Here is a 25,909-nt window from a genome sequence, read left to right as displayed (position 1 = left end):
ACGGTGGAAAGTAATAACCGTATGTCATGTTGCCTTCCTTTGAATTTTTGCTAATATAGCGGCTGAACGCGCACATAACTATTGACCTTGTTGCATACCATCATCTAATATATTTCGATGTGTGTCAATAATTGTGAAAGCCTTGTAGAAGAGGTACTCCATTATTGCTTTTACTGGAAGGAAACGAGCCCTTCTTATGTTGCCGTTGAAACCCTCAAGCATATTTATGGTTGTTTGACCATAGCGAATACCAGTGTCGTGGGAAAGCGTCCACCTCTCCACGGGTATTCTGGCAAGATAGCCCAGGGCAGGGGGGAAATTTCACCTATCCTTGCCATGTATGCGTCATGTTTAGAGACTTGCGTGGTTGTTCCAGCTTTCCGCATCAATTTTTTTAGTTCACCACCAGGGTGATGCTGGCAAAAGTTGCTTCTGACATGGAGTAGACAGAACCTATGGATTCCTAATGGCTCAGCAAATCCGTTTTGAGGGTCTCGTAGTGCGGAGATAATACTGGCTGCACGATTGGAGATGATGCACACGCCGGCCTTTTAGCGACAAATATGTCTCCGAATACGTTGCAAAAAGCAAGACCAGTTCTCGTACGTCTTCTCATCAACCAAGCCATAGCAAAGAGGAAAAGGGTGGTTGTTGGAATCTACACCCATAGCAATAAGCAGCTTGCCCCTATATCTTCCCTTCAAGAAAGTTCTGTCTATTGAAATCACAGGACGCGCATGTTGCCACCCGTCCATCATTGCCTTCAAATACCAAAAGATTTGTTTGCATACGAAAGTGCCCCGTTCCTTAGAATGAGGCACGACATCGATCTCAACAATGGTTCCAGGATTTGTCTTAATGATGGCTGCCAAAAACATGGGCAGAGCTTGGTATGCTGTAGCCCAACTGCCATAGACTTCCTCAACGGCTATTTGTTTGCCTCTCCACGCTTTGTTGTACCCCACTATATGGTTGTGCTCGTTGTTGATAAGCGGGATGATGGTTTTAATGAGGATTTCTGGTGTACCTATTACCTGTTTCATATATCACAGTAAATGTCAAATATTTTCGAACCAAATATGTAGCGAAATTGAATAGTTATGTATGTGAAATTGCTTACAAGTGGTTTCACAATCCGTGAAATCATCCTTGCAGATAACTTCTTGTGATCTTGCAATGGCTGATCAATCATGTATTTGTATTCCTCTGTATTCACATTTGTCCTCCAGTACCCAGAATTATGCATGAAAGCTATAACGACTCGTGTATTTTTGTACTATTTAAATGTGTAATTGTGGAATAATTAAATAAATAAAATATGTGTATAGTTTTTGTCAGCTCGGTGTTGTTTTATTATTATGTATGTGTGATTTATGGTGTATCGTGTTGTCCGCGTAATTAATTATGGAGTTGTGTTGAATTATTTTCGCCTTTAAAAGTGGATTTAATGCAAATTTATTTGTATAAATATGTGGATTGTCTCTAAAATTGTTTTTATGGTTTTATAATTACAATAATTATTTTTAGGATTATATAAAATTTAGAAATCAATATTTCATCAATTATTTAACCCTGTATGATTTTCTGATTACATTTATTTGTAAAATCTGTATTTAATTCCAAAATTCTTCAAAAATTATGAAACTCATATTTATTTAAGTTTGGAATATTTCGAGAATTTTAAAATTATTTTGGGAATTTTTGGGATTAAGTTTACCCGCACATTTATCCGATAAATCGTTGAATTCGGGTATGAGTTGCGTTTTAAAAATAGCTTAAAAATTTTGAAAATTTTATTTTAGTAACTTCGAATTATTTTTGATATTTTAAGACTATTTCGGAAATTTTCTGATCAATTTTGGTGTGCGATATTTATCGATAAATTATAAATCAGCGTTGAGCAGGCTATGTTCAGTTATAAAATAAAATACGTGTCCTTTTATTGGACACGTGGTTTGTGCTCAGGAAGGAGAGGGTGAGTCATCCCCTTTTATTCTTATTGAACATCAGAGAACCTCTCCAATCTCTCTAATCCTTTCCTTCCTCTCGCAAGAACAGATGCATATACTATATATATTTATGTAAGCTTCGGTTTCTTCTTCCTGTAAATTGCTTCGCCACTGTAGTCTTTTTTCTGGTACTTGCCGCCATCTCTTTCTTGTTCCGGTGGCCTTGTCGCCGGTTTTTCCCCTTGTGCGCGTGCACCCGCGCGTGTGTCGTACTTGATGTTGTTGTGTGTTTTCGATCTTGTGCTCCTTATTGATGCGCCTTGCTGTTGCTCTGTTATTTTCCGGCCGCCGCCGTGTTCTTTTCCGGCGAGTTGGCCTGTGGCTGTGTCGAGGATGTTGTTACTATTTTTTTGGTTGGGGATTATTTTTATTTTTATTTCCTGCATAAATTGTTTAATTAATTTTCTTTTTGAAATAAATAAAATTTTTGTGCGGAAAATTAATACTCAATCGGTGAAATTATTTGGAAACCCGACTCGTGTCGGGCACCAATAAATTTTTGCCGCCGTCGACGGTGAACTTCAGTGAGTCGACGGTGGACTGTGATGTTTATTCTGAGTCCTAAAAATTTTAAAAGATTAATTTAGTTTGTAAAGTTATTGGTAAAACGAAAAGTATTTATCGGTTATATAATGATTTCATCGAGATTTAAGTTACGTAATTAGTTATGGTTGGGACTTGTGAAGTGGATTGCAATTGTTGTTGAATTAATTGTTGGAATTGGTTGATTGATGTGATTGACATCGGATTGCTTCGACGGGTTAGCCAATAAATAAAGGAAGTGATGCCCGATTTCCGGGAAATCGAACTACGGAATACAGGAGCACATCCAGTAATTATCGGGACGTCGAGCGGGTATAAATAAATATATATCTATGTTTTATATGAGACCTGATTGTATGTTGTAGTGAAACATTTTTCCAAAACTAATAACCTTAATTTCATAAAATGACAAGTGTACGTATTATTTGAAAATGAACACTGAACCGATTTTCGAGAATGTGAACCCTAACTGATGCGTGTATTACAATAATATATGTATAATTACGAGTCGGGATTTGATATCATATGGGTAGATTATTAGCGAGGATATGTCAAGCATACCTGGACGTCTAACATAGAGTATTTCGACCCTGTAGTTTCTAGTCGAGAAACCGAAAGTGGACATTGGACTAAAGATAACCTAGTGGTCAGACGACGAGCTCAGTGGGGTTTTAATCGAAAAACCTGGGTGTCGAAGTCGAATCCAAGATGATTTAGTGGTTGGACGTTAAAGCCTGAGCGTCCGAGTCGGCTCAAAGTCGATCAGTAATAGTTATAAAGCTCTCAAGGCAAGTACTTTTGAACCTTTCTCGAGATATATTGTGAATATTTCTAAATTTTCTAGTGACATTGCTAGTATTCAAAATAGTTATATTTTATGTTAAGTACTTTGGATAATTCAGCCTGTACCCTGATCACATCATTTGATCTTTGAGCCGTAAGCCTTATTCTTTGTAAACCATCCCTTATTGATTTCCAGACGCCAATCCACACAAAAAAATGACACTCCTCTCCAAATATATAATTACGAAATACCAAACACTGGAACAGAATTGTTTGATCATACAGAAACTTTTATACCCCAACCATTCTTTATAAAATCAAAGAACTAAACCTTGCAAAATCATTATTCGTCTAATATTTGATCCTCTTACAGGCTGAAAACCATTTCTTATACATATCTTGATACACCCTTGTGATACACATGAAGTGCATCATGCCTTTATACAAATGTTTCATCACTGTGGATTATGATCTGGTTTTATTAAATTATATTGTTTATCATATTGAATTGCTTTAGAATTGGATAGTTTTCTTTATGTGGACTAGATTCGTGGTTAGACCAGGTTCGTGGTCGAATTAGGCCAATGTGTGCCTTGGATCCAGTTTATAGAGCAGAGTTGTGTGCCTTGCTCGGGGTTAGTGCGTGACTGATCAGCAGCCTAACCTTGGTTTTAAAAATTTAAAATGAATATCCAATTCTAATGATTGTTTAACAAGAAACTTGATTCCTCTGAATCATCTCGTTTGATCATTTGATTGACCTCAGTTATTGTTATTGTGACTTGCTGAGCTAGTTAGCTCACTCTTGCGAATCTTTTTATATATATTACAGTTAAAAAGGATATGGATGATAGTGAAGTTCCTCGGCCCAAAGTGCGAGCTAGGATTCCAATTTGAGTTGGATCGAGCTAGCAGGAGCTTACTATGGTAGTGAGATAGTAATATTGTAAGAATAATTTTATTATCAGTTGTAAGTTAAATTAGTTGGGAATTGGAATGTTGTAATAAAAGTTAAGGTTGTGGCTTGTTTTCATACTTTAACCTGTCATGATCCATGGTTGTGTAAAGCAGGGTCATTGCAAATAATATTTCTTATACAGGTTTATATTTTGTGTATGTGTTGTGGACCCCAAACTTCTGACCCGGGTTTGGAGGGCGCCACAAAAGCAGCTCTCATCCTCCAGTTACAACCCTCTGCCCGACACTGTACAATGAGTTGTTCTTTGTTACTCTTCGTCGTTATATATTTACGATCAGTATAAATATGTGCACACCTCACTGCCAACAAGAGGGTGGCTTTGTCACGGTAACACCTTCCTTCACTCAGATCCCCGTGGGCGAGGTCTTCATCAGCATACATATCATTTCGGTTATCTATTATTTGGGGAATATATTGTTCTGTGTGAAACCTTGAAGCCCTTGGAACATGATGTTGTTCCCCAACTACTGGAAATATGCTGGAAATTTCTTCATGCCTCTCTAAATGCCCTTCAGTTTCTTTGCTTGTTGAAGAATCTTCTTCATCATCATCGTGAAGGTGAAAATTCTCCTCACTAGATGAATTGGCTACAGATTTATCTAGGACGAGGGCTAACCGCTTACCCGAACCTCTTCCCACCATATCTACATTACCTCCACCACCTTCATCATTTCCATAACTAGTCCCCTCCATACCCTCCACCATATTTACTACTCCCCCCTCCACACCCTTCACCATATTCACTAATCTCCCTTCCATACTCTCCACCATATTGACTAGTCCCCACTTCATACCCTAAACCATGTTCACTAGTCCCCCTTCCATACCCTCCACCATATTGACTAGTCCCCCTTCCATACCCTCCACCATATTGACTACTCCCCCCTCCATACTCTCCACCATATTGACTAGAATCCCCTCCATACCCTCCACCTCTGTGCTCTCCACCTTGAAAAAGTAAATTTGACCATCCTGTGTTGACATTACTTCTGTATGTTAATTGTGGCAATTGAGACCCCCAAATTAAGTTGTAATGAGTACGGGTCATTAACAACAATTTCCTCTGTTTCGATGAACAAAGAAACATCTCCTTGAACGTTCAGCAACATGGCAGGGACATTTAACATGCGTATAACATCATCATCACATAATATATTCATTTGGTAAAAACCTTCAACTAGGTTGTATTGACCAAGGTAAGGATACTTCAAACTCAATTTCAAATTACATTGATACGAACTAATATTCATTACATTGTAAGCAAGACTTTTAAGCTCGTCAAAAGTGGTACCAAACCTAATAAATATCATTTTCTTGGGATCAGTAGAGTAGTTAATATTGGTACCTTCTCGAACAACCACTCCACCCCAAAAAAATTTGACATTCACGTGCCCTTCCATTTCCCTGTTTAACAGAAAACATTAACAATTAAGCAACAGAAGTAAAGAAAATATATATATGTATATATATGTATATATATACACACACATTGATGACAAACCTTGTACAAAATTAGAACGTAAGCAAGTGTTGAAGGCGCCAGTGTTGAACATATGCAGTGGCTTATGACATGTATAAATAGTAGCATATGCAGTGTTGAAAATTATTGTGAATTATTGATTCTATCAATAATTTCTGTAAACAGAAATCTGATAATATCCTTTTGAGATTTCAGATAAGGTTACTCTGTAGGAGATATCTACTTTTTCATCAGATTTTGAAGATAGCCTCCAGAAGATAAGGTTCTCGAAATTATCAACAAACAATTCCTACAAAAAGAAACATAAATTTATTTTAAAAACAATTTAAATGAACAATTTTTTGTAAATAAAAATTTGATAGTATCCTTTTGAGATTTCAGATAAGGTTACCCTGTAAGAAAAACTACTTTTTCGTCAGATTTTGAAGATAGCCTCCAGAAGATAATGTTCTCGAAATTCTCAAAAAAAAATCCTACAAAAAGAAACATAAATTAATTTTAAAAACAATTTAAATGGACAATTTTCCAGCAATAATTTCTACAAGGAGAAATCTGATACTATAATTTCTCGAAATTCTCAACAAAAAAATCCTACAAAAAGAAATATAAATTTATTTTAAAAACAATTTAAATGGACAATTTTCTGCAATAATTTCTGCAAGGAGAAATCTGATACTATAATTTCTCGAAATTCTCAACAAAATATTCCTACAAAAACAAACATAAATTTATTTTAAAAATAATTTAAATGGACAATTTTCTGCAATAATTTTTGCAAGGAGAAATCTGATACTATAATTTCTCGAAATTCTCAACAAAAAATTCCTACAAAAACAAACATAAATTTGTTTTAAAAAACAATTTAAATGGACAATTTTCTAGAAATTTATTTTAAGTTCTGGTAATTTAAAATAAAAAACATAAATTTATGAAATATTATTATTTTTGGGATTTATGAAATATAAATACAAATAAAAAAATTTGAAATAAATTTGTGAAAATATTTATGGGATTTATATAAATTTTCTATTATTTAAAGCTTATGAAATATAAAAACAAATTTGGCTACAATTTTTATGGGATTTTTTCACTATTATCTTACTAATAAAAATATTAGTATAAAATAATTTTAGATATCAATAATAAAATACAAGCGTAAGAAACAAAGATAAGAAAGAAATAGAAGGAGAAAGAGATAAGAAAAAGAGAGAGAACGGCTGAAGAAGAAGGAGAACCCGGAGCCCTTGCAGAACCGACATTCACAGGATCCTGAGCCCCGCTAGACACTGCATATTTCACCTAATCCCCCCTCCAAGCGGCGTTCCTGGTCTCTCTCTCCTCTCTCTCTCTCTCCATCTCTCTCTCGATGTCGAATACTCAGTTTATTTATTTTATTTTTTATTTATTTTATTTTCACTGCCTTGAATTATTTGTTTATATTTAGCTCCGAGACAGCAAGACGCGTATTTGATGCAGCATCCCCGTGCTCTTAGGTATGCTAAATTAACTATGGTTCTTTCTTTTTATGTTCACAAATGTTCCAACCATGTCTTTAACACAATACATTTGGCTTCAGGTGGAGGGTCCCATTGGACGGTACGAGTGTGTAGACACATTCTTTACACGGAATTCGATATGATCTAGATACCATGTCTGAGGATTCCTTCAGGTGGAGGCCCTATGATGATTGCGCGATTGAGGCACGAGACATCCCTGAGCTTGAGCTTTCACTTATGAGTGCACCTTGTCCACTCATTTACTTGACATGGGTGGAGTGGTGCTACATCGATAGGGTCACGAGGCAGTTTGGATACTTGCAGCAGGTCCCCACTGCATCTCCGCTTACAGACCATGATTCTTTCCATAGGGGTCAGAGAGGATGGCCTTTTAAGTTCAGTACGATGCGTGAGATGTGGGAGTCACGTCATACTGCCATTCTTGGGCCACCATCTTATAGACGTACTCGCAAACCTACGTGTGCAGTTGAGTATCCTCAGTGGTACGATAGAGTCACTAGGCGGTTTATGATCAACCCTAGGATTTGGAGGGACCAGCAAGGATACCAGGGTTCGCAGGGGCATCTACCCGTGGCTATAAGCTTTTTCTTCCTAGATTACTAACTCTTCATTTGTCATAATATAAGTTTGTGTAAACACGTTGTCATGTTGTCAATACAGGTTGAGGGCTTGTCCGCTGCCTACCACCAGATTCGGGCTTCCTGTATGGTAGAAGATGATGGTACCGTTGATGAGGCACTGCAGGGTTTACATGGCACATTAGATGCCATAGGTTTCACATATCTTGTACAGAGACCCCCACATCCACCTCCTCCTACACCACATACTAGCGGTGCTCATGCCCGTAGGCCAGCTACTTCATTTCTTCATGTTGCACCAGCTCCTCGGGATGGTTGGGATCCTTGGCTTCGTCCATCAGGTGGAGAGGGTTCTTCAGTATACACCTCTGCTGGCTCAGGTTGGGAGCATAGTTCTCAAGGACATGGACATACTGAGCATACATGGGACCATTTTGTTCAGGGAGAGGGAGGTTCTGTTATGTGTACTCGGGGTCACAGTTCACAGGTCCACGATGATGGTGGGTTTTCTTGGGGGTAGAGCTCTCAGAGCCATGATGCTGGTACATCTAGTTTCAGCCACACTACTCAGGCCTAGAGCCATATTTTCGGTACATCTACTATGGGCCACACTACTCGGGCCCCTTATGCAGTTCCTAGTGCTTGGGCTGCTGGATCCAGTTGGGGACATTCTACTCAGACTGATTATGGTCATGTGGTTCAGACTTCTCCATAGCCTACATACGGTTTTCCACCTGAGACATGTGGTTCGGGATTCTCTTTCCAGACCCCGGCTAGGGGGTTCGACCCTTGGTTAGGACATGATACCTCCTCACAGAGGTTTGAGCAGGGGCGTCATATGCATACACCCCCAGTCATGCATGAGGAGGATATGGAGGATGACGACGATGAGCAGGATGACGAGGATGAGGAACCTGGTCCTCCTTTACAGCAGAGGCAGCAGCCCTGTAGAGCAGTGAAAGGAAAGGGGAGGCTATATAACTTTCAGACTTGTTTTAAAATAGTATTCGGTGATTACACATTGAGTTTAGACTTATTTTTATTAGTTCTTGTAACTTCCAAACTTGTTGTCTTTATTGTGCAATGTTCTAGTCACCTCCATTGATGGTATTATTTTTCAAAACGCTTGCTAAATAATATTTAAAAATTTCAAATTCATTGAAGATGAATGCATGTGACTTATTTAAAACTAGTTCAAATAATATTCAAAAAGTTCGAATTTTTTCCCTAAATTTTTCCCCATGATATCCTTTTACAAGCAACTAAAATCATACAAAAAAATATTTAAAATTAAAAAAGTGTGCACATACTACAAATATGTTTACATCACTACTCAACAAAAAAAAGAATTCAACCAAAAAAAATTTAAAACTATATTTAATAATATAGTGAAAATGTGTCTTCGTCATAAAATTAGCAACCCTTTCTCATGACACCCTTTCTCGACCCACCAAAAGCATATATATACAGTTTTAAAAATTACATAAAATATACGTACTAAAAATAGTTTATAAATCTATCCAACAAAAAAAATTAGACCAACATTATTTTTATTTAATTCAATATAAGAGTACAAAACATGCCCTTCACCTTCATTTTTCACCATAGTTTCTTAGCTTATGCAAAACTACACAAGGCACGGGAGGAAAAGAAGAAAATAAAAAATAAAAAAAGGCTATTTTACCTCAGAACGCCACTACTTCTGGGTAACATTGGTAGAACCCCAGAAATAGTGGCGTTCTGTGCCACTTTTGCAACTTTCTCAATAGTTATCCCATTCATATGAATATTTCTTTCAGGTGTACCAAAAAACCAACAGAGCCTTATTTTAATCTTGAGGCATTAGTCAGCTAAGCAAATTTAAATATTGGTGTTCAGCTATAATTCAGGTTGTTTGTTGTACACACCAATTGATAATTAGTAACCCCGAAGAATGATGAGATTTTGTGTGTTTTTGTCCATTTCCTTCACCTTAATTTATTTAGAAATATATAGATGTTTAATATGTGTGCAAATGAATGTTATATAACTCATCAAAGTCTGCAAAGTATCAATACTGTTTCGGAAACTAAAGCAATTTGTACAATATAAATCGAAAATTACCGATAGCTGCAATAGTTAGTGTATATGTTGTTTTCAAAATCATGAGTCTGGTCATCTATAATTTGACAAACCTTAAGCAGCATCTTGGAATTCTGATTAATGCTACAAATCTACATGCAAGACACACAATTCTAAATAAATGTAGAGTTAAATACATTTTTTTCCAAATATCAATTTCTATCAGGACTTTTGGAAAACTCATGTAGCATCCATTAACTATATTGTAACATTCATTATACACCTGGTTAGGTAATGAATTACACACAGAGGGGGTGAATGTGTTTTTGTGTTTTAATGCTTTTCTTGAAGTATTTGTGTTTTGAACAAAGTAAATGTAAATCTTGCAGAGATATGTGTTAATACTGAAATCAGACAAACAATAATAGTGAACACAGATCTTTCAAAACTCATTTAATTTTATATTAAAATTAAGAATGTTTTGCTACAAAATTTCTAGGCTCTTTGTTAATAAAGAGCTTAGCTTCTTCCTTGAGAGAAATATAAGACTTTCCTGATCTAAATTGTTACAACTAAAAAAGGACCAGTGTTAACTTTATATCATAATTAACTACTGGTTTACACAGTGTATAATAAGAGATGTTATTCACTTTAGTAAACTTTCACTTATCATTTCCATTTTAAGAAAAGTATATCTTCCATTTCTGGCTTACCACATCTTTGCATACTGTGTTAATCTTGATCTTCCTTTGTCAGTTAATCTTCACCCTTGATCTTGCACACTCTTCAAGCTGCTTTTTTTGTAGACTTGTCAATCCAACTGGTTGGATTGTTTATTGATTGTTAATCTTGGATATTGAACTGGTCTGCAATTTGAACTTTGAGATTTTACCTCGAGATCTCCAATTAGGCATATAGAGATCTTGATATCTCGATAAGTATAATGACTTATCGAGATCTCTAATACTCCATAGTTGATTTGACTTGTATAGGTCTCTGAGTTCTCTATAAGAGAATTTGGCTTATCGAGATCTCTCATCTTCATATCTTCACTTTGGCTTATCGATATCTCTGAGTTCTCTAGTGACTTATTGACTTGTCGATAACTTAGAGTTCTCTAGTCAAATTTGACTTGTCGATAACTCAGAGTTCTCTAGTGAATTTTAGCTTGTCGATATTGTTAGGGCTAGAACACGCGCTAATATTCACGCAAGTATACGTGATCGCAAGTATTTTAGAATTAATTCTAGTTCGTTTCCACAGGGACTGGTTTAAGTGAATTTAATCAATGTATTTATGCAACACTAGTATGATTATTATCCAATCATAAGACGAATAACAATTTGAGGTTGTTTATACTAAGATTAACTAAAAATTATACTAACGAACACAAACTAGGAGATTAAAGAGAGTTAAATACTATATGACACAAACATGGGATTTTAACTTCATTAAATACTTAATTCAATAGCCTTTTCGTTCTTAACCTTAGCATGTAATGGTGATGACACTAATCAGATAACACGAAACTGATAAACGCCAACTTTCGTTGTATGAATACCATACTACCAGACACCCATAAAAGAGATAGAAGCTGAATAGACACCAATTATATTGAGACCCTATATGTCTATAGAATTTGACAACATAACTGTTTAATGCACAAGTTATCTATCGTGATTACAAAGGGCAAGTAAGATGGTTAAAATTACTTACGAATCATGCATATCAAATACATGAACCTATGCTGGCATGGCAAGTTCTAAACCCTTAAATTCACTTTCGCTTCATTAAAGATTGGCACACTATCTTACAAGTTCGCGAAGCTCACAAGACGAATAAGCACAACTAATACTAGGTTATCATACAATTACCACACACTAAGGCATCAAAATGAATTAACTAAAGAAATTTGTAAATAACTCCGTTAGAACCCCGCGATAATGATTAGCCCATAATCGGACTCATCATCAATGTGGGTTCCGATGAAAGCATGGTATAATAAATATAGTCTTTATACTTAATAAAACCAAGTGCGAAATAAAAGTATAGGTTCACGAATAAGAAAACTAGCATCCAAAGTTACAACTTAAAATAAAGAATCACAAGAATAAACTAGAGCTTCTTCGCCTTGGTTGAATTGTGCTCTACGGTCTTCTTACGCCTTCTCCTTAAGCTCTGGTACGACTTCCTATAAAAAACGAACATTAGTTATGTATATATAGCAGCCCATGCAGAGTAGAAGTCCTACGGATCAAAATTCCATAGGAAACATGATTTTATTTCCCGACCTGGCGCGACCGTGCGCTTGACCAGCGCGGGCGCGCTGACATTCTGCCATCCTGGCACGGCCGCGCGCTATCACAGCGCGGGCGCGCTATCACAGCGCGGGCGCGCCGTGTCTCTGTAGAAATTTTCTGACTTCTTCTTTTCTAGCTGAATTGAGTTGGTCTTTTCATGAGCTTTTATTCTAGACACCATCCCAACACCAAATTAGCATAAAAACCATGTTAATTCACCTGTAATCCTGATAAATGCCTGAAACGCAAAACACTACAAAACATGTTAAAAATAATAACAACTCGAGTACAAAACATCAATCTAAAGCATTACGGAGCGTTATAAAGTGTCATAAATGCCCTCGTAAAAACCTCAGAATACCCTGATGGATAACCATCCCAAGATCCACATAGTCTCCCTGCAGAATACCCCACAATGGTCGCGCGCCAGGTCAGCGCGGGCGCGCCCAGTTACTGGAAAAACAGCGCGGCCGCCCCGCTCCTCAGCGCGGCCGCGCCGTGCTACTGTAGTTGGCCCTGGATTTTTTTGTTTTTCTAATTTTTTTTGTGTTTTTCTCTTTTCTTTCTGCTTCCTCTACCTACTAATATACAACAAACTTGGGTTGCCTCCCAAGAAGTGCTAAATTTACGTCGTTAGCTCAACGTAGAATCTCGGGATCAAGTAGACAATATAACAGCACCAACCACCTCACGATTTACTGTATCCCCATAGTAGTGCTTCAACCTCTGACCATTTACCTTGAATGCTTGGCCTCGATCATTCTCAAAAATCTCCACAGCTCCATGCGCAAACACAGTTTTGATTATGAAAGGCCCTGACCATCTCGACTTCAATTTTTTAGGAAAAAGACGGAGACGAGAGTTAAATAACAGAACTTGTTGTCCCGGCACAAATGAATTAAGCACTAGACCCCTATCATGCCACCTCTTGACCTTCTCCTTGTACATTTTGTTATTTTCATAAGCTTATAGCTGAAATTTGTCGAGTTCATTCAATTGAAGTATACTCTTCTTACCAGCTGCATCCAAATCAAGGTTCAACTTCTTCAAAGCCCAATATGCTTTATACTCGAGCTCCACAGGAAAATGACACCCCTTACCATAAACCAACTGAAATGGCGACATTCCCAATGGAGTCATGTATGCTGTTCTATATGCCCAAACAGCTTCATCAAGCTTCAAAGACCAATCCTTCCTTGATGGACACACAACTTTCTCTAAAATAAGCTTTATCTCCCTGTTGAACATCTCAGCTTGACCATTAGTCTAAGCATGGTAGGCTGTAGCAATGTGATAAGTGGCATTTTATACCACTTAGAACATCTTAAAATGGCTTAAATTGGTGCCTTGAAATCAAGTATTTTGTGTATTTGATGTGTTTTTCTAGTGTTTATGCATTTCAGGGTATTGCATTTCGAAGGAGTAATCATCAAGAATAAGCCTTGGCATGTGTTCACCATTGCGAGAGGAAAGAAATGGGCAGATTACGGCGAAGAAACGGAGCAACTCAAGAATTTTCCAGAAGGGTCCTGAGCGCCCGCTCAGCAATGCTGAGCGGCCGCGCAGAAAGCTGAGCGCCCGCTCAGCTATGATGAGCGACCGCGCAGGGTCGGGAAAAAAGACAATTTATTTTAGGACTTCTACTTCTGTTTGGCTTCCACTTCTATGTAATCTGAGTTTTATGGGACTATTATATAAGTAGATTTGGAGACGTTTTCACGAGAGAGGATCGTGGTATTACGCAAGGAGCGAAGGAGATAAGGAAGAAGACCGTTTTAGCACACAACAACGAAGAGGAAGCATATTTTCTTGTGATTCTTGTTTCGTTGTAACGTTGGATACTATTTTTCTTACTTTGAACCTATTTACTCTTGTGACGTACTCTGATTTAATATAATTAGTTTAGTTATTATTTTCTTGTATTTGTTTATCATGATTTCATATGAACCCATGATGACGATAAGTGCTATTATGGGCTAATCGTGATCATGGGGTTGCAATGGATTTACTATGGAATTCTTTAGTTAATTGTTTAATACTTTAGTGTGTGATGATTGTATGATATCTAGTATTGGTTGTGCGTATTCTTCTTATGTGCGTCGCGAACATATAAGAAAGGGTGTTAATCTCTTGTGAAGCGACGGTGGATCTTGAGGTTTAGAACTTGCCATGCTAGCATAGGTTCATGTATGATGTGCATGATTAGTGGGTAACTCTAACAGTTTTATTTGTCCTGTGTAATCAAAAGGAATAACTTGTGCTTAAATCGTTGTGTTGTCAATTTCTGTAGACATATAGGAACTCAACATAATTGATGACTATTCAACTTCTATCTTAATTGTGGATGTTTGGTAGAATGGTATTAGTACAATGAAAGTTGGCTTTTATCAGTTTCGTGTTATTCAATTAATATCATCATTGTCACATACGAAAGGTAATAACAATAGCTATTGAAGGAAGTAGTAATGAAGTTGTGATCTCATGAGTGTTTAATATTGTTAAATTGAAGTGTTAATTAAGTGATTAATTAAGTAGTTAATTGTAGTTAATGTTTAGTCAACAATTCTAAGTGTTAGTGTCTTAACAGTGAGAAGTAATCATACATTGGTGCGTGAGTTTAATTAGACAATAAATTAGTCTGAGTCTCTGTGGGAACGAACTAGAAAGTATTCTATATTACTTGCGAACGCGTATACTTGCGTGAATATTAGCGCGTGTTTTCGCCCTAACAAGTTTTTGGCTCCGCTGTCGGGGACTCGGCGTATTTGTTTAGTTTATGTACTTACCATCATTGGTCATTAGGACTCAGTGATTAGGACGTAGTAGTTACTTATTATTTCCGGTTGTGTTTCAGGTACTTTAGCGAGCGTTTATGCAAACTCGTTCTCGTACTCGCAAGAAGACTTTAGACATAGCTGAGGAGACAGACGAAGTTCTTGATATTCCGGAGAAGTTAGATTTTGAAGATTCGGATTCAGGAACTGAGTGGAAAGAACCAGTAAACATGGGTGATCGTATTATTCAGGCTGATCCAGCTCTTATGGATTTTTCTCGGCCAAAAATTGATGACATTCAGTCGAGCATTCTTCATCCGGCTATTCAAGCTAACACCTTTGAAATCAAGCCGGGCACTATTCAGATGGTGCAGAATTCTGTTTCTTTTGGAGGAGCTGCGACTGAAGACCCCAACATGCACATAAGGAATTTTGTCGAGATCTGCAGCACTTTTAAGTATAATGGCGTGACTGATGAGGCTATCAAGCTGAGGCTTTCCCATTCTCACTGAGGGACAAAGCTAAGGACTGGTTACATTCTGAACCAGCTGGATCCATCACTACGTGGCAAGATCTTGCGCAAAAGTTTCTGGTGAAGTTTTATCCGATGGCAAAGACTGCTGCTATGAGGAGTGCTCTTACTCAGTTTGCGCAGCAACCTACAGAATCTATGTGTGAAGCTTGGGAACGCTACAAGAAAATATTGAGAAAGTGTCCACATCATGGAATGTCTGATTGGATGGTGATCACTGATTTCTATAATGGTTTGGGGGCCCAATCTCGGCCCATGCTCGATGTAGCAGCTGGAGGCGCCTTATGGGCTAAAAGCTATACTGAGGCTTATAATCTTATCGAGACTATGGCTGCAAATGAGCATCAAAACCCAACTCAGAGGATGATGTCTGGTAAGGTAGCAGGTATTCTGGAAGTCGATGCAGCCACCGCTATTGCAGCACAACTTCAAGCGCTGTCAATGAAGGTTGATTCTCTGGCTACAAATGGAGTTAATCAAATAGCTATGGTTTGTGAGCTTTGTGCAGGTTCTCATGCTACGGATCATTGTTCTCTTGTCAACGAATCTATTCAGTATGTGAATAATTATCAGCGACAACAGTAGCCTGTGCCAGCTACCTATCATCCTAATAACAGAAATCATCCAAATTTCAGCTGGGGGGATAATCAGAATGCTATTCAGCCACCATATCAGCAAGGTGTGAGTAAACAGTTTAACCCACCTGGATTCCAGCAACCACAACAGTATGCTCAAAGGCAATCATATCCTCAACAGGGAAGTGCAGCTGCACCTACTAGTGCTGATTTTGAGGAACTTAAGCTGTTATGCAAGAGTCAGGCGGTTTCTATCAAGACCTTGGAAAATCAAATCGGTCAATTAGCCAATGCAGTGCTCAATCGTCAACCTGGTACTCTTCCCAGTGACACGGAAGTACCAGGCAGGAAGGAAGCTAAAGAGCAAGTCAAGGCTATTACCTTAAGGTCTGGAAAAGTTGCTGATGCTGAAAAGGCAAAAGAAGGAGAAGCTAAAATTAGAGATGAAGAAGCTAAGCAAAAGGAGAAAGTGGCGGAACCAAGGAAGACTACTGTTGAACACACTCCGCCTGAGGGTAATACAGGGGAGAAACAGCTCTATCCTCCACCACCTTTTCCTAAGAGATTGCAGCAACAAAAGCTGGATAGACAGTTCGGTAAGTTTCTGGAGGTGTTCAAGAAACTTCACATCAATATACCTTTCGCTGAGGCTCTGGAGCAAATGCCTAGTTATGCAAAGTTTATGAAGAGTATTCTTTTAAGGAAGGTGAAACTGGATGACCTTGTGACCGTTGCTCTCACGGAAGAATGCAGCGCTGTTCTGCAGCAAAAGTTACCGCCAAAACTGAAAGATCCAGGTAGCTTCACCATTCCTTGCACCATTGGCAAGTTGACTTTTGACAAGTGCCTTTGTGATTTGGGAGCAAGCATCAATCTTATGCCGTTGTCGATCTTTAAAAAGTTGGATTTGTCTGATCCAAAACCCGCATACATGTCTCTACAATTGGCTGATCGTTCCATTACTTACCCAAAGGGCATAGTGGAGGATGTGCTAGTCAAGGTGGATAAGCTCTTCTTTCCTGCAGATTTTGTTATTCTGGATTTTGAGGAAGATAAGAAGATTCCCATAATCTTGGGAAGACCTTTCTTGGCTACTGGCCGTACCTTGATAGATGTGCAAAAAGGTGAACTTACTATGCGGGTACAAGATCAGGATGTGACCTTCAACGTATTCAAGGCAATGAAATTCCCTACAGAAGATGAGGAGTGCTTAAAAGTGGATGTGATTGATTCTGCGGTTACTTCGGAACTCGATCGCATGCTAATGTCTGATGCATTGGAAAAGGCCTTAGTGGGGGATTTTGACAGCGATGATGAAGATGGCAACGAGCAATTACAATATCTGAACGCTTCTCCCTAAAAGCGAAAGCTGGACATGCCGTTTGAATCTCTTGGTACTTCTGACCTCAAGAATGCTGAAGGAAAGCTCAAACCATCAATAGAGGAAGCACCTACCTTGGAGCTCAAGCCATTACCTGAACACTTGAGGTATGCTTTTTTAGGTGATGCATCTACTTTACCTATTATTATTGCATCTGACCTTTCAGGTAGTGAGGAAGACAAGCTTTTAAGGATTTTGAGGGAATTCAAATCGGCTATTGGATGGACCATAGCAGACATCAAGGGGATCAGCCCTTCATATTGTATGCATAAAATTCTGCTAGAGGAAGGTAGTAAGCCGACTGTGGAACAGCAGCGCAAACTGAATCCTATCATGAAGGAGGTGGTGAAGAAAGAAATTCTAAAATGGCTGGATGCAGGCATCATTTATCCTATTTCTGACAGTTCGTGGGTGAGCCCCGTACAATGTGTACCTAAGAAAGGAGGTATCACTGTGGTAGCAAATGAGAAGAATGAGCTCATCCCCACTCGACTAGTTACAGGATGGAGAGTATGCATGGATTATCGAAAGTTGAACAAAGCCACGAGGAAGGATCACTTCCCTCTTCTGTTCATTGATCAGATGCATGACAGGTTGGCTGATCACGGGTATTTTTGTCTTCTGGATGGCTATTCAGGGTATAATCAGATTTGTATTGCACCAGCGGATCAGGAAAAGACTACCTTCACTTGTCCATTTGGCACGTTTGCTTTTCGCAGAGTTTCGTTTGGGTTATATGGCGCCCCGGCCACTTTTCAGAGATGTATGATGGCTATATTCTCTGACATGATTGGAAATAATGTCGAGGTGTTCATGGACGACTTCTCTGTCTTTGGACATTCGTATGATGAATGTTTGAATAATCTTCGCACTGTACTCAAAAGGTGCGTGGAAACTAATTTTGTGCTCAATTGGGAGAAACGTCATTTTATGGTGCGTGAAGGCATTATTCTTGGGCATAAGGTCTCTAGCAAGGGTCTAGAGGTGGACAAGGCCAAGGTGGGAGTCATTGAAAATCTTCCACCACCTATTTCTGTGAAAGGAATCCGTAGTTTTCTTGGTCATGCGGGTTTTTATCGGCGATTCATCAAGGACTTTTCAAAGATATCTAAGCCGTTGTGCAATTTGCTTGAGAAAGATGTGCCTTTCAAATTTGATGATGAATGTTTGGCGGCATTTGAGACTCTCAAGAAGAGTTTGATCACTGCACCAGTTATTATAGCACCATATTGGACAGAGCCATTTGAGATGATGTGTGATGCGAGTGATTATACGGTAGGTGCAGTTCTGGGACAGCACAAGAATAATCTCTTTCATGTGGTCTACTATGCGAGTAAGACCTTAAATGGGGCCCAAATGAACTACACCACTATGGAGAAGGAGCTCTTGGCTATAGTCTTTGGTTTCGAGAAATTTCGATCTTATCTGCTTGGTACTAAAGTAACAGTATTCACTGATCATGCGGCCATTCGCTATCTGGTTTCCAAGAAGGATTTGAAGCCGAGACTCATTCGTTATGTGCTCTTACTTCAGGAATTTGAGTTAGAGATCAAGGATAGAAAAGGTACTGAGAATCAAGTAGCTGACCATCTCTCTAGGTTGGAGAATCCCGATTCTACTTCACGAGATATGATATTAATCAATGAATCTTTTCCGGATGAGCAGTTATTTGCACTTCAGGAGGAAGAACCATGGTTTGCAGATATTGTAAACTATCTCGTCAGCAATATAATGCCTCCTAATTTGACCTCCGCTCAAAAGAAGAAGTTTCTGCATGAGGTGAAGTGGTATATGTGGGATGAACCATATCTGTTTAGACAGGGAGCTGACCAGATCATCAGGAGATGTATCCCGTTCTGTGAGACGGAGGGGATATTACGAGACTGCCACTCCACGATTTATGGTGGACACTATGGTGGTGATAAGACGATAGCTCGTATTCTGCAAGCAGGTTTTTTCTGGCCCACTTTGTTTAAGGATGCTCATCAGTTTGTTTTAAGGTGTGATCGTTGCCAAAGAGTGGGAAATTTGACAAGAAAGGATGAGATGCCGTTAAATGTGATGCTTGAAGTCGAGGTCTTTGATGTTTGGGGAATCGATTTCATGGGGCCTTTTGTCTCGTCCTGCAATAATCAGTATATCTTGCTGGCAGTCGATTATGTCTCAAAATGGGTAGAAGTCAAAGCTTTACCGACAAATGATGCAAAGGCAGTGCTAAATTTTCTTCATAAGCAGATTTTCACAAGGTTTGGAACACCTCGGGTAATCATAAGTGATGAAGGGTCGCATTTCTGCAACCGTAAGTTCACTTCTATGATGTCGCGTTATAATGTGAATCATCGAGTGGCTACTGCCTATCATCCGCAAACAAATGGTCAAGCGGAAGTGTCTAACAGAGAGATCAAGCGCATTCTAGAGAAGGTTGTTTGTCCGTCAAGGAAGGATTAAACTTAAAGGCTCGATGAAGCTGTTTGGGCTTACAGAACAGCATATAAAACTCCACTTGGTATGTCCCCATTTCAGTTGGTGTACGGTAAGGGATGTCATTTACCTGCGGAGCTTGAGCATAAGGCATACTGGGCGTTGAAAAAGTTGAACCTGGATTTAGATGCAGCTGGTAAGAAAAGAATGCTTCAGCTTAATAAACTTGATGAATTTCGACTTCAAGCGTACGAGAATAACAAATATAAGGAAAAGGTGAAGAGGTGGCACGATAGGAAGCTACATCCTAAGTTATTCGTGCCGGGGCAACAAGTTCTCTTATTCAACTCTCGTCTCCGACTTTTTCCTGGGAAGTTGAAATCGAGGTGGTCTGGACCTTTTATTGTCAAAACTGTGTTTCCACATGGAGCGGTGGAAATTTTTGAGAATGATCCGGACCAAGCATTCAAGGTTAACGGTCAGTGTTTGAAGCACTACTATGGGGATATGGCAAACCGAGAAGTGGTTAGTGCCATTTTGTTGACTATTTGAGAAAGGTATGCAACGTCAAGCTAATGACGAAAAAGAAGCGCTGCGTGGGAGGCAACCCATGATTTGTTGTTACAGGAACCCTTAGAAGTTAATAACCTATCCAAAAATACAAAAAAATCAGAAAAACGGGGCTGAAAAAAATTCATTCCAGTGACCCCCTGAGCGCCCGCTCAGCTTTGCTGAGCGACCGCTCAGCAAGCTGAGCGTCCACTCAGCTTTGCTGAGTGACCGCTCAAGGGTCGGCTGAATGAATTTTTTTTAGTTCAGAAAAAAAACCAAAAAAATCAGAAAAAAATAATAAAACCCAACTTTAGCCCATAAACCCACGATTTGTTTCTACTACCCCATGATTTTACCCCTCAATCCCCAACCCTAATCTAATTTAACCTATTCCACACCCTATATATACATACACATATCCTACATATCTCCCACAAACTTCCCACACTTAAACTCTCTCCCAAGCACCAAAACTCAATTCTTAAACACTTTTATTCAAGATTCAATGGCACCCAAGAGAGCACGAACTATCGATAGCAGCAGCACAGTCCCTACTGCTAATTCATCAAGGGGTACTGCTGCAAGGCCTCGGTTGAGTGACAGAGCTGCGGAGTAGGAGTACACTAGGCTTTTGGGGAAGCCGATTCTGAAGGAGAGAGGGTTTTTACCATCGGGGAGGGATGGTGAGTTGCTACCCATAATTGCAGAGAAGGGGTGGATAGCTTTTTGTGAGTCACCCGAAGCAGTGCCGATGAGCATGGTTCGCGAGTTCTATGCGAACGCGAAGGCAGAAAAGAATGGGTTTTCTGTGGTCCGAGGGCTGACGGTTGATTATCACCCTGCGGCGATTCGCCGTGTGATTGGGCAGCAAGAGAGGAAGCTCGAGGAGGAGAACTGGAATGAGAAGACTGCTGAGGATTTTGACTTGGATTTGATTTGTGCGACTCTCTGTAGGCCGGGCACAGTTTGGACCTTCAAGACCGGTACTAATGAGTATCGTCACTTCCCGGCGATTGCTATGAACAGGTATGCCCGTGCATGGAATGCATTTATTTGTGATAATATTTTGCCTTCTTCGCATGCACACGAGGTCACAGTTGAGAGAGCACAGTTGTTGTGGGGAATTCATAATGAGGAGTACTATTTGGACCTTGGTGAGTTTATCTACCAAGGAATTCTGAAGTTTTTGAGGGGAGCTAAGCATATGAACATCCCTTATGCATCCACGGTTACGAAGCTGTGTCGAGCAGTAGGAGTGAACTAGCCGGCTCATGAGCAGTTGTAGTTGCCGACAGCTCCGATTGATTCTGGGACTCTGAACGGGATGCAGGAGTGGACCGGTGGTGAGCCCGATGAGCATGGGCTGGGTTATCATCTTCCAGGAGGGCGTCCAGCACGAGGTGCTACTATGGCTAGGCCTAGGCGTGATGAGGCTGGTTCTTCGAGAGCTCAGGAGGGTGCTGGGATTGCTGATACCCAGTATAGGAGGCTTTCACGGCGGATGGATGCAATGTACGAGACGCAGAACAGGTTTGCTCAGGAGCTCACCCTTGCGTTAGGGACTGCTTTTCGGGGCCTTGGAGCTGATATCCAGTGGCCAGTTTTTGGTGAGGACTCTGCATACCCGTCGCCTGATTCTCCACCCACTGAGGGTGATGATGATGATGACTCCGAGTAGGTATACCCTGTGTTCCTTTCTACTACTTTCACTGGGGATAGTAAAGATTTTAAGTTTGGGGGTGGTAGTTAAGGAATACTGTGTGTGTGTCATATAGCTGCATATTCATGATAGTTTAGTTCATATAGTTGCATAATTTATGCCATATAGTTTTTTTTATAGCTTTATTTATTTATCATATCATGTAGCTCATGCATATACCATGATCCCTTTTGTGATGATTTATCGACTGAATTGTGATATTGATGCGAGTGTAGTGATAGCATTAAGGTGATATTGAGTCATGTAAGTTGATATGCATGCTAGAAGCACTTGTATTTTCACTAAGTCTTAGAGAATGCTTAAGGGCTAGATTGTTTGTATGATTTGATTATTTTCGAGGTTAATTTATTTATTATGCTTAGAATTCGATAATAGGTTTTTAGTGATAAAGGCATGAAAAAGAAAAAATTGGAGTAAAAAATGGAATTTGTTGCTAGTTGTGGCTAGGCGTCAAATGGCTAGTAGCCGGCTCGCATGTTGAGCCAGTGGTCTAGGGTTGAGCAAGATGGAGCGAAACGCACTTGCTCAGAAATTTTATAAAAAAAAAAGAAGAAGAAGAAAAGAAAAAATTTGTGGTGCTTATGCATAATTGATCACGAGTGGGCTCTTTGGTATTCGAGTTATTAAGTTCTTAGGGGACTTTGTGCCTAGTGACCTAAGGCTTTTAGAGTCTGAGATCCGCTAACTAACGCTAGCTACATGGATACCATTGTACAAGTCTTTTGTGGACCTCACTCATTGCACGGTCAAATAAGCATTTGTGTTGTGAATAAAAAGCATGATTCCGTAATAAGCTCCAGAATTCTTGTAGTGTTGTATGTCACTTTGTGCCTATAATTTTTATTCTTTGTATAATCATGTGATTGCCTTGAGGATAGTCGAGTCATAATAATTGGTCTAGTTCTGAAGCATATCTGTTAAGCATCTGCACACACCACGTTTCTGGATGTATGTTCGTTTGCATGAGTTTATTGATCTTTAGTCGCCTAACTGCATTTGTTGAGTTGTTGCAACTTGGTTAGTTTATTCGTAGTAAGGGGGATCGCTGTATTTTCATATAGATTGCATTCATGCATGTTTTTATTTGTTTTTGAGTCTGTGACGCTTGAGGACAAGCATCGATTTAAGTTTGGGGGTGTGATAAGTGGCATTTTATACCACTCAGAACATCTTAAAATGGCTTAAATTGGTGCCTTGAAATCAAGTATTTTGTGTATTTGATGCGTTTTTCTAGTGTTTATGTATTTCAGGGTATTAGTTGCATTTCGGAGGAGTAATCATCAAGAATAAGCCTTGGCATGTGATCACCATTGCGAGAGGAAAGAAATGGGCAGATTACGGCGAAGAAACGGAGCAACTCAGGAATTTTCCAGAAGGGTCCTGAGCGCCCGCTCAGCAATGCTGAGCGGCCGCGCAGAAAGCTGAGCGCCCGCTCAGCTATGCTGAGCGGCCGCGCAGGGTCGGGAAAAAAGACAATTTATTTTAGGACTTCTACTTCTGTTTGGCTTCCACTTCTATGTAATCTGAGTTTTATGGGACTATTATATAAGTAGATTTGGAGACGTTTTCACGAGAGAGGATCGTGGTATTACGCAAGGAGCGAAGGAGATATGGAAGAAGACCGTTTTGGCACACAGCAACGAAGAGGAAGCATATTTTCTTGTGATTCTTGTTTCGTTGTAACGTTGGATGCTAGTTTTCTTACTTTGAACCTATTTACTCTTGTGACGTACTCTGATTTAATATAATTAGTTTAGTTATTATTTTCTTGTGGTTGTTTATCATGATTTCATATGAACCCATGATGACGATAAGTGCTATTTTAGGCTAATCGTGATCATGGGGTTGCAACGGATTTACTATGGAATTCTTTAGTTAATTGTTTAATACTTTAGTGTGTGATGATTGTATGATATCTAGTATTGGTTGTGCGTATTCGTCTTATGTGCGTCGCGAACATATAAGATAGGGTGTTAATCTCTTGTGAAGCGACGGTGGATCTTGAGGTTTAGAACTTGCCATGCTAGCATAGGTTCATGTATGATGTGCATGATTAGTGGGTAACTCTAAAAGTTTTATTTGCCCTGTATAATCAAAAAGAATAACTTGTGCTTAAATCGTTGTGTTGTCAATTTCTGTAGACATATAGGAACTCAACATAATTGATGACTATTCAACTTCTATCTTAATTGTGGATGTTTGGTAGAATGGTATTAGTACAATGAAAGTTGGCTTTTATCAGTTTCGTGTTATTCGATTAATATCATCACTATCACATGCTAAAGGTAATAACAATAGCTATTGAAGGAAGTAGTAATGAAGTTGTGATCTCATGAGTGTTTTAATATTGTTAAATTGAAGTGTTAATTAAGTGATTAATTAAGTAGTTAATTGTAGTTAATGTTTAGTCAACAATTCTAAGTGTTAGTGTCTTAACAGTGAGAAGTAATTATACATTGGTGCGTGAGTTTAATTAGACAATAAATTAGTCTGAGTCTCTGTGGGAACGAACTAGAAAGTATTCTATATTACTTGCGAACGCGTATACTTGCGTGAATATTAGCGCGTGTTTTCGCCCTTACACAATGCGATGATTCACATTATAACTTTTCATCATGGCAGTGAACTTGCGATTGTAAAAATGCGATCCCTCGTCACTGATTATGACTCTTGGAGTCCCAAATCGTGTGAATATCTGCTTTTGAAGAAAATTAAGCACTACCTTCGCATCATTTGTCGGCAAAGCCTTCACTTCAACCCATTTCGACACATAATCGACTACCAACAAGATATACTGATTATTGTAAGATGAAACAAACGGCCCAATGAAGTTGATTCCCCAAATAGTAGTCTTCCTTGGTTCCACTTCATCTTCCTTTTGCACTTCTTCCTCAGCTACAGCTTTTTTATCCGAAACTTGAGAGTGTTCAGGATTTGCAGCCTTCCCAGACCTCAATGTAAATGCCTTTACCTGCTCCTTAGCTTCCCTCTTTCGTGGTACTTCAGTGTCACTAGGAAGTGTACCAGGTTGACGATTTAACAAGGCATCGTCAATTTGTCCAATTTGATTTTCCAAGGTCTTGATAGAAACCGCTTGGCTCTTGCATATGAGCCTCAATTCTTCCAACTCAGATTTTTTATTAGACTGTTGCAGCTGGAGTTGTCGCCTTGGTGCATATTGCGGTTGCTGAAAACCAGGGGGGTTGTACTGCTTTGCTGGATACTGCTGATAAGGTTGTTGAACCGCATTCTGAGTGTTGCTCCAGCTAAATTTAGGATAATTGCGGTTGTTAGGATGATAGGTGGCTGGTACATGTTGCTGCGACCTCTGAAAGTTGCTCACGAACTGATCTGATTCACTAGAAATGGCACACTGATCAGTCTCATGGGCACCAGCACAAAGCTCACAGACACTAGTGATCTGATTAACTCCATTATTAGACAGAGAATCCACCTTCATCGTCAAAGCCTTAAGTTGAGCAGTTATGGCAGTAGCTGCATCCAACTCCAGAATTCCTGCTACCTTGCCCTGAGATAGTCTCTGAGTAGGATTCTGGTATTAATTAGCAGCCATCAGTTCAATCAATTCATAAGCTTCATCGTAGCTTTTAGCCCACAAGGCTCCTCCTGATGCTGCATCAAGCATGGGTCTAAATGTAGCACCCAAACCATTATAAAAACCATTAATGATCATCCAGTCAGGC

At 39.2% G+C, this 25,909-nt stretch overlaps 1 protein-coding gene and 1 non-coding gene across 2 annotated transcripts; both read right to left on the bottom strand.

Moving 5' to 3' along the window:
- Positions 1–78: 78 nt before the first annotated feature.
- On the bottom strand, positions 79–4,956 carry LOC141679390 (uncharacterized). Its single transcript, XM_074485892.1, has 4 exons — positions 4,524–4,956; positions 1,121–1,251; positions 607–1,034; positions 79–289 (listed from the first exon to the last, which is right to left on the bottom strand). Exons 1-4 carry the CDS (start codon positions 4,954–4,956, stop codon positions 79–81), a joined length of 1,203 nt encoding a protein of 400 aa, XP_074341993.1.
- A 10,690-nt stretch (positions 4,957–15,646) lies between these two features.
- On the bottom strand, positions 15,647–15,753 carry LOC141681469 (small nucleolar RNA R71). Its single transcript, XR_012558901.1, has one exon. It is a non-coding gene; the product is annotated as a small nucleolar RNA R71 (small nucleolar RNA).
- Between the last annotated feature and the right edge of the window lie 10,156 nt (positions 15,754–25,909).

Source organism: Apium graveolens, chromosome 8, assembly GCF_009905375.1.
Source record: "Apium graveolens cultivar Ventura chromosome 8, ASM990537v1, whole genome shotgun sequence".
In the NCBI taxonomy this organism is placed as follows: Eukaryota; Viridiplantae; Streptophyta; class Magnoliopsida; order Apiales; family Apiaceae; genus Apium; species Apium graveolens.
Note: the sequence above shows the minus strand (reverse complement) of the source record. Positions and strands in the feature narration are given on the sequence as shown.

Bases quoted from the DNA above. Each gene is read 5' to 3' on its own strand.
- LOC141679390 (XM_074485892.1), bottom strand. From the start codon at position 4,956: ATGGTGGGAAGAGGTTCGGGTAAGCGGTTAGCCCTCGTCCTAGATAAA. The intron at 1,252-4,523 runs GTAACTGGAGGA...GAGTCGTTATAG, and splicing joins ACAGTGTCGGGCAGAGGGTT to CTTTCATGCATAATTCTGGG. The intron at 1,035-1,120 runs GTAAGCAATTTC...TATATGAAACAG, and splicing joins CACGGATTGTGAAACCACTT to GTAATAGGTACACCAGAAAT.